Source organism: Kryptolebias marmoratus, linkage group LG7 (assembly GCF_001649575.2).
Source record: "Kryptolebias marmoratus isolate JLee-2015 linkage group LG7, ASM164957v2, whole genome shotgun sequence".
Taxonomy (NCBI): domain Eukaryota; kingdom Metazoa; phylum Chordata; class Actinopteri; order Cyprinodontiformes; family Rivulidae; genus Kryptolebias; species Kryptolebias marmoratus.
The window spans coordinates 20,808,539-20,817,700 of record NC_051436.1 but is presented as its reverse complement, the minus strand read 5'-3'; the positions used below and the strand labels follow the sequence as shown (position 1 = coordinate 20,817,700).

General features: G+C 37.7%; 1 protein-coding gene across 1 annotated transcript in view; it reads right to left on the bottom strand.

Annotated features, from left to right (window-relative positions):
• Positions 1–2,255, bottom strand: part of LOC108248839 (C-type mannose receptor 2-like) — a 3,199-nt gene extending 944 nt beyond the window's left edge. Inside the window, exons 1-3 of the mRNA XM_037976743.1 lie at positions 1,996–2,255; positions 1,435–1,818; positions 850–1,067 (exon numbers count right to left, since the gene is read on the bottom strand). Coding sequence (XP_037832671.1) covers positions 850–1,067; positions 1,435–1,818; positions 1,996–2,104 — 711 coding nt within the window. The 5' untranslated portion in view covers positions 2,105–2,255. The remainder of the gene's footprint in view (positions 1–849; positions 1,068–1,434; positions 1,819–1,995) is intronic.
• Positions 2,256–9,162: the final 6,907 nt, after the last annotated feature.

Below are 9,162 nucleotides of genomic sequence, written 5' to 3'. Positions count from 1 at the left end.
CTGATCCAGAACCACAGGTCCAGAGCACAGCTGTACCTCAGTCCCATCCAGACAAAAGGAGTCGAGGCATTCTTGACTTTCTCCTGGACCCATCTCTGCTCATCAAGGTTGGTGATGGTGACCAGGTCATGGTAGTGATCTCTGCAGTAGTACAAGGCCTCCTCCCAGGTTTTATTCTCTTTGATCAGGATCACTTTATCTGTCGTTGATATAGATTAAACAAAAAAAAACAACCATCAAACCAGCAGTATTTATTCAAGGGATGTTAAATTTCTGAGCAAAATACATTATAATAATAATAATAATAATAATAATAATACATTTTCTGCCATTTGTCAGTGGTCAGGACACAGAAGCAACAGCTCCAAGAGGGAAACACCAACATCTCTACCCAGCAACACTCTCCAGCTTCTCCTGGGCGGTACCAAGGTATTCCCAGGTCAGAAAGAATAAAAGATCCCCCCAGTAAGTTCTGGGTCTGCCTTGTGTGTCACAGTTTCTCTGTTCCTGCCACGCCTCCTGTCACAGCCTCTCTGGAGGCTTCCTAATCAGATCCCTGAACCCTGAAACACCTCATCTCACTCCAATTTATTCTGAATTTACTCACCACTAAAGGAAAACAAATAAATATTTCCTACACATAAACAATATAAAACATTGAAGTTTTTTTGTTGTTGTTTTTGACTTCTTTGACCTGCAGTTAAATGTGGAGAAATTTTAACAAAACTCACCGTCATAACAGATAAAAGGTTTTCTGTCAGTACAGTCCTCATTCCTCCATCTGCCTCCATCATCAAACACAGTCATGGCACATTGACCACTGTTGTATTTATCATTGTTAAACTGTAGATTCCAGTGTCTGAAAGAGAAACTGCTTCCATCTGACCACCTCCAGGTGTCTCTGAACAGACCGATATATATGAATGAATCATCTACAGAACTAAGTTCATCCTGTAGTTGGTTCAGTCCACTGATCAGGTCTGTGTGATGCTTTCTGCAGTAATTCTGAGCCTTCAGCCAGCTCATTTCATCGTTAATTAGATGGAATTTCTGTGTTGTATTTTTTTCTATGGAGTAAACAGATAAAGTCATCCCAGTTTGTCTTTTATCCTAATAAAAAATAGCAGCTAGCAGTGACATCAGGAGAAACAAATAAAAATAACAGTGTTAGACTTCCTGATTTTTTCTTGAATGTCCACTTGAAGTAGATATTTTAAAACAGACAATCACGTCCCTGTTTAATAGGGTTTTTTTTTGTTTGTTTGTTTGTTTCTGAACATAAAACTAGGTGCAGAGACATCAGCAGAAAGAAAAAAAATGGCAGTGGTAGTTTTTTTGTTATTTCTTTTCAGTATTTTTGAATTTTTTTTTTAATAATATATGACTGTTTAAATTAGTTGCAGAGATTCGATTCAGAGTTTTCTGAATACTCACCATCATAGCAGAGGAATTTTTTATTTGACCCACAAGAGTGATCTCCCCATGTGAGGTCTTTCCTGATCATCCCACAGTTCTCAGTAGTTCCTGTTCCTTTATCAGTTGGTTCTTTTGTGTTCCAGTTTGTCTCACTTTCATTGAACTCCACCCCAGGCAGAGACCAGTGCCACATCCTGTTACCATCTGTTTGATCATACAGACCAATCCAAGCTTCATTCATGTTTCCTGCTGGTTTATTCAGGATCCTCTTCATGTCTGTCATGTTAGACACTGTGGCCAGGTCAGTGTATTTCTCTCTGCAGTACTGCTGAGCTTCAGACCAGTTTTTATTCTCTCCAACATAGTGATACTCATAGAGACATGTGATGAAACAACACTGACCTGGAAACAGAGAACATGAATGTAATGAATTAATATTAAATCAAAATAGTTATACTAAAAAATATTGTTTACTGTTGAGTGTATTCTACTGTATGCACTTTTCTTACACCTAAACTCCACATGAATCTGTCCTGTAACTGTAAATAATGACTGTAGTTGTGTTTTAGATTAACTTACCCATCAGAAAGAGCAGAATCAGACTCCACTGCATCTTTGCTGTCAGCTGGAAGTATTTGACTCCAACACTTTGTCTCTGTTGGATGAAGGACACATTTAAACACTTCATGTTGATGATTTCAAACCTTTAGCTCTCCCTCCAGTGTACAGAGAAACAATGCTGGGAGAGCAGAGAAACTGAAGTCAAACAGGAAACAGAGCAGACAGAAACCAAGGAGCTGAACTTCTTCCACATCTCACAGCAGCTGAGAGGAGAGGAGGCCTGGAATAAACTCTTAATCTAATGATTATTATATTCATGTTGTTTTCACAATAACACTCTACATTGAGCTGCTTTTTGTATTGATTCAAAATGTAGGAAAATGAAAGTTAAAACATATTATGTAATAGTTTAGACTTTTTGTATTCATTCGCCACCACCCCCCCAACTCTAAGAAAGTCAATTTTAAGAAAATATCTTGTAAACACATATCGACAGTTTTTCAAAAAATAAAATTCATAGAGATTTATAAAGACAGTGAGATGAAACATACCTTTTTTAAATAAATAATTAAATAATACCTTTTTCCTTTGGTCTTTGGATGTGAAGTCTCTTCTTGATGGTATTTTGAAAACTGGTCTCGATGAAATGATGCTTTCTCACAAACACAGATGTTTCAATGTCACCTCACAGACAGACTTTGAATATTCAAAGAGAGAGGTTTACATGATTCACAGAATATAAATTTCTTTTATTTCCGCTATCAAAACAAGTGTGTTTTGATGTGTTGCGATGGCTCATGGGGACATTTTCAACAGTTAATCACAGTAAAACAGAAATTACATCAGAAACACACAAGTGTAGCTGCAGCAGCAAAATGGGGTTAAACACCCATGTGAACCCAAGCAGGAAGGTTTATATCCTCACCTTTACAGGTGGAACCACTAACTACAATGAAGCTCACAACAACAACACAAAAACTATTTACACTATGACCTTCTTATTAATTTTTTCAAACCACGAGGTAAAGAAGGAAACAAAAATGAAGGAAGTGCAGCAGCCAGACATTAAGTTGCAAACCTAAGACTGCTGCAATAAATGAGAAAACTGTTATGGGGTTTGTTTATAGCTGTGTGCTTTTAGCTTGAAAGGCAGTAAGCCCGGGTGTTGGTCCAGCGGAGATGTTCAATACACTTCAGCAACACGTTCCAGATCTCATCTCCTGTGTCTTTCTTCTACAAGAACAGAAACAAACGATTGAACAAAGCCTCAGTTACAAAAACATCCTACAACTGCATTCTACACTGACTAAAGAGGAACATCACAAACACATCAAATTCATTCTGTTCATTACTGTAAAAGAAGAAACACACACTAAGATTAAATAAAACAGTCCTGTGAAAAAATAAAACATCCAACTCAGACTTTTCCAAGCAGTTTGAGGGAACACTGACAAACTGCTTTTCACCTCATCACCTTAGATTGAGACACTTGTTTATCTTGTCACTTTTTCATCAACCAAACAATTATTTGTCCTCTTAAATCTTTCCTCAGGTTTGTGCTTTGACACTGTCTGGTTTTGTAAGTTGATAGAAAATTGTGACTTTCTCATGGCTTTGTTTTTACTCTGATACACAATAACAGCTGTTAGACTTGACACAGATGGGTACAGTAAACTGTTCCTTTAAGGCATCCACTGACTCAGTTAAGGTAGTAACTCACTGACAAAATACATGCATTTTCTGATTAAATCTCACTGAACTGTTGAGTGTTTGCAACCAAGTGACCAACAAGGTGTGTGGCCACATTTCAAACGGCCAGGTTTCAAAAATATTTCTGAATAACTTGCAAAACTACATACTTGGCCGTGCACATTATTTTTTTGTCCACTTCTGCCCATATCATATCTACCTCAAGCCGTTTTGTTCTCACCTTGTCAGCCTCCCCCACATATATGATTTAATCTGATTTGAAATGAAGATAGTCTTATTTAGACCAGATTTTTAAGAATTATTTTTCATCATCAGTGTGGTTTTTAGGCTTGGACATTTGTCTCGCATGTTTTCTGTCAGAGGAGAGGGCTTTATCTGTGCAGGAGTCAAAATACAGCTCTGCTAGTCTTGACACATGATGGAGGTACCTACAACGACTCTGTGATCATTTAGAGGAAAAGGTCTTTGAACATGTTCAACCGGAAAGCGTGCCTTTGCAAACTCACATGAGGAAGTTGAGAACCTCCTCTGGGAATGCTGTTCACCAACTAGTGGCAGCCCAGTAAAATACCACCTTTAGAGATGCATGAACTTCAGTAGAAAGCAGAAGAACCATCAGCACTGCTTATAGAGACAGGAACCTGATTTGTGAGTGTTATATTAAAGGTACCATGACTGTAGAGTGCTCAGGACACAGAATGCGGATTCAGAGGTGGGAGAGGAGAACAAATTTAAAAGTAAAAGTATTTACATGGAAAACACTGAGCAAGAACCCAGTGAGCTGGTAACCGAAGGATCTGACATCTGAACATAGAAATGGAGGAGAATCAGTGTTGAGAAGATTATTTTTATCGGCTACTGAAGGTGAGGCATCCATAATATGTCTGTTTGTTTGTTTGTCTGTACTGTTAGCAAAATATCTCATGAATCACTAGACAGACTTTAATGAAACTTTCAGAAAGGTGTTGTTGGATGTACATCTACAATGAAATAATCTTTGGAGTCAATTTATTCAAGATGGCCGCCACAGCTAATCGACAATATCCAAAACAAAAATGGCTAAAACTCTTAGATACTGAGTTAAGTTTTGTTGTGGTAGTAGCTGAGAATCATCATCAACGCATACTCTGACTGCAAATTGCTCAGCATCTTTGCTTTAAACTTTGGCATTAGTTGTTAAAATCAACACTGTCTGTTAGCAAAAAATCTCACGAACTACTGGATAGAATTAAGTGAAACTCTCAGAAAGTAAATGTTGGATGTAGATTTAGGACTCAATAACATTTGGGGTCAACCTAATTTAAGATGGCTGCCAGAGCTTATTGACTCGGTCAGTTTTACAGATATTAAGTGAATTTTGAGCACTGAAACATGCGAGCTCTCACAATATCAAAATAAATATTACAAGTTACTTTATTTATTAGTAGTGTAACTATTTCAAGTACTTTATCAAAGTAATGTAACTAATTCAATTTAGTTACTTTTAAAGTACTTTTTCCAAATTTTGACTGAATATTCTCCTAAGTGTTAAACATTTTTAAATGTTTCAGTGAGGCAGAGATAACTTTACAACAGCACTGAACATTAACTTCTGCCAAACAACAAATTAGTAATCTCTCAATTTATTAAATATAAATAGCACAAGACACTAACTTGACTGATACCCAAGACAACTGCTCAATTATATATTAGATTGTAGACAATAGCTGTGTATTCAGCTTTGTCAGAAATATTTATTCACAAAATTCAAATGTACCAAATACACACAGTAAGCAGAAATTAAACTCTTAACTCACATTAAACATTTTCTTTCCAGCCTTAAATTTGACATTCTGCACTGATGAAAGGATGCATTCTCACACAGATTAAATTAGTCAGTTTAAACAAGTCATGTGAAAGCTTGTGTTAGTTTATGTAAAAATTATCAATACTAGTCACAGAAGTGGTCAAAGTTTGTCAAACCGCTCAAGCTTTCCAGGCTAATGATGTTTGTAAAATGGTTTATTTCTTGCCGTATTCAGTGTTGCCACCTATTAAATGAAACTTTATTTAAAAATTGTGTTTCTGTGTAATATTTAAGTTCTTAAGTTGTCTAAGACAACAATTTTCTTTGTTTTGTTAGTAATTTATTTTTCAATATACAAAGAAATCCAAATGTAATTTTCAAAAACAAAAGGTTTTGCCTTACTGTTTATTGTACTGCAATACATTTAAAAACATTGCATAAAATAGTTTGTTTTGAAGCTTCCATTGATTTGTTTATATCTATTGCATTATGTGTAGGGCCACAAGAAGCTTATATTTATCTCCAGCAGTAATTGGTAAGGTGACTGCAATTAAACACTGCACTTAAGTTTGACTGACCACTCAAATACTCTTGCATTTCAAGTCACTTTTACTAGTTCACACAGGCACACCAATTCAAAGATTGGAAAAAAACTTGGGTTTAGTATCTTTCCTGAGTATGCTTCAACATGTAAGTCAGGATCAAACCTCTACCCATCCAATTAGCAAAAAACTGCTCTTCCTCTTGTCTTCATGAGACCTGCTGTCATCTTTCACTGACTGTTCTCTATAAAAGTCATTCTGTCCTTAAGATTCTTGGTGTTGTTTTGGTCACATATATGGTTTGGGGCTACACTCTTGTACATCTAGTCAAGTCAAGTCAAGTCAAGTCAAGTCAAATTTATTTATATAGCATTTTTCAGCAACAAAGTGATACAAAGTGCTTTACAACATGTGAACACAAAAATACAGAGTCAAAACACACAACAATATCTAAAATATGACCTAGGATAATCTAAATGAAATCATGAAAACAAGCACAACAATATAAAGTTAAAACTAAACTAAAAGTACTGGAAGGCTACCTAAGAGTACCTAAGAGGCCAGCTAAGAGTTAAATACATTTTAAAAAAGGGCCAACTAAAATTGTCAATGTAAAAAAAGAAAAAGGAGGAGGGAGGGAGCAACATAGACAGAGATATGAGAGGGTGCCGGCGAAGACATTGAGACTGTGGTGAGGAACACATACAAATATGTTCCAGATAAGCCTCTGTCTGCCATAGTTCTGAAAGTGATGGAAAGTTTTATCAGCCGGCAGAAATCTGCAGGTGTCCTTGGGGGGGTGGGGGTGGATTGAGCAGAGAGTGTCAAGTTTGCATAACATTCAGGAGAATTTTGAAATAGCTAGCCTTCCAAGGCCGATTCAGTGGAGCCAGAACAATTTATTTTTTTAGGTCAGGCCGACACCATTATTTCCAAGTCAGCCTTAAAAGTCTTACTGGTACATCTCAATGGCGAATCAAAACAGCCAAATTAAAGTGGTCACTTCAATTGGGCTGAGTCAGAAACTTTTCCAAGGTTGATTCCATTCAGCCAGCAAGCTCTAAGGTCCATTTGCCTCTGTTCGCAAAGCAACTGTGTCTGAGTGTTGTATTGCTCAGCACATTCCTTCACACATACCAGGCAGCCTTGAACAGCATTTAATGCACACGTAGAGAGTAATACACGCTCGTAAATTTGATGCCATATAGCTGATCAGTGTTGTTTCATGGTTACCAGTACTCTGCGCTCTGGGGTTTGGAAAGGGAAACAATAAATAGTCATCACTGACTGTATTGCTTTCAGCTAAGCTAGCAACGTGCCTTAACTCTTCTGCAACTGTCTGAGACATGTCTGCTACGAGTTCACTTCCTCTCCTGCTTCTTCCTGTTTATTGACCAATAGAAGAGGAGCTGGGCCAAGAAGGCAGCCTCCTCATTTGCATATTGAGGCAGAAATGCACACGGTAAAGGAAAAAGAGGAGACGAGGAAATATCAAAAGAACAAACGCTTGAATAAGGAAAAGGCAAAACAAAATATATCTATTTCTGCTTTTATTTTTGATTATATCAGTTTTGGTCCTCCATACTTGCCAACATGTCTTGTCTAGCCTATGGCTATATTTTGATGGGTTAGACTTCAAACAATTAAAGCCTCAAAGAGGAGAGAGAGGCAGTTTCGAGCTCCCTGGAGATGTCCGGCTTTTAAAAGCTGCCTGCATCCCCCTGGCACCTCCAAGTGGCCTTGATGAAGTGATTCGTAACCTTCCTTACTCACTCCACTAAAGCTGTTTTTAATTAAATCCTACTCATCTGGTAGGTTTCATGGTAATTTGGAGCTTGTTGACTGCCTACATGGTAATAGTAGGTGGAAGTGGAGTTAGATCTCTCAGGGATAGCTGAACCAACAACAGGTAAAGTTGTTGTTGATTTGGTCAGTAGATAATGCTGATTAAAGCACCTCTTTCAGCAATTTTGATTACAAATATCCACATAGAATGAACAGTGCAACAGACTCTGAAGGTGTACACGTCAATGTGCAGTTATAATTATTTCTACTCTGGGCAGATACAGGAGGTGCCAAACTTTTAAATAAAGGCATCAGAGGACTCACTTGTTTGAAAATCATGTTGACCCCATCTCAATGGCGTCAGGATTTTGGGGTTATGGTTTCATGTTTCTTTTGTTCCCTGTGTTTGGTTTATTTCTCCAGTGTTTAGTATGTTTTCTTTTGTTCTGCTCCCTGTATTCCTTGTGCTATCTCCCTCAGTAGTTCTGTCAACCTGCCTCACCGTCCACACCTGTTCCCTTGTTAGTAATCAGTCACCTGTTTCCACTTACTCGTTACCCTCAATCTTTAAAACCCGGTCATTTTCCACACTTACTCACTGGTTCATTGTCACTCCAATGTGCTGTCTGGGTTTCCTCGTGTCTTCCCCCGTGTATCTTTGCTACCCTGGCTTTTGTAAGTTTATGTTATTTAGTTTTTGTTGCTGCCATGTCAGCATTTTTGTTTTTACTTCTTTATTTAAATAAATTAGTTTTTTATTTAAGCTCTGTAATGGCAGAATTTACTATAGGGTAACACCTGTTGTTTATAAGTCCTGATAATGTTATGAATTCTGTTCCAAGTCCCATGGGTTCTCACAGAATGAACTTGTTTATAGAAGTGATGTTGAATTTTCTTCCCTTGGGAACCAGACTGACTTACCTTTCCCTAACTCCTCCTTCTGGTCCAGTATTTCAATATCTTTAATAAAAGCACCTGTGTTGACTTGGAGGGGCAGAGCTTTGATTTGGAGCTTCCCTGTTCAGAACTGCTCTCTATATTCTGTGCACATTATATAAATAAACCTGCTTGAGTGATTTCATCTAACAGTGCCTGGAAATTCATTTATTGCTGCCACAACAAACCCTAAGCTCACGGCTACTCTAACCATTGTTTTTTGTACCTCCACTGTCGCTTCAGGTTGTGTTGCCCTACTCTATGGTTTACCTTTTGCTGCCTGGAACTTACCTGGTGAACTTACCTGCTCCTGGATTTCTGGACTGCTTCCTTCTTGGAAACTGCCTTTGGATTGCCTGCTTCTCTCCTGTGCCACGCACCTGTAAGACAAAACTATTACACTCAAAATCATCTATTGCTCCATCA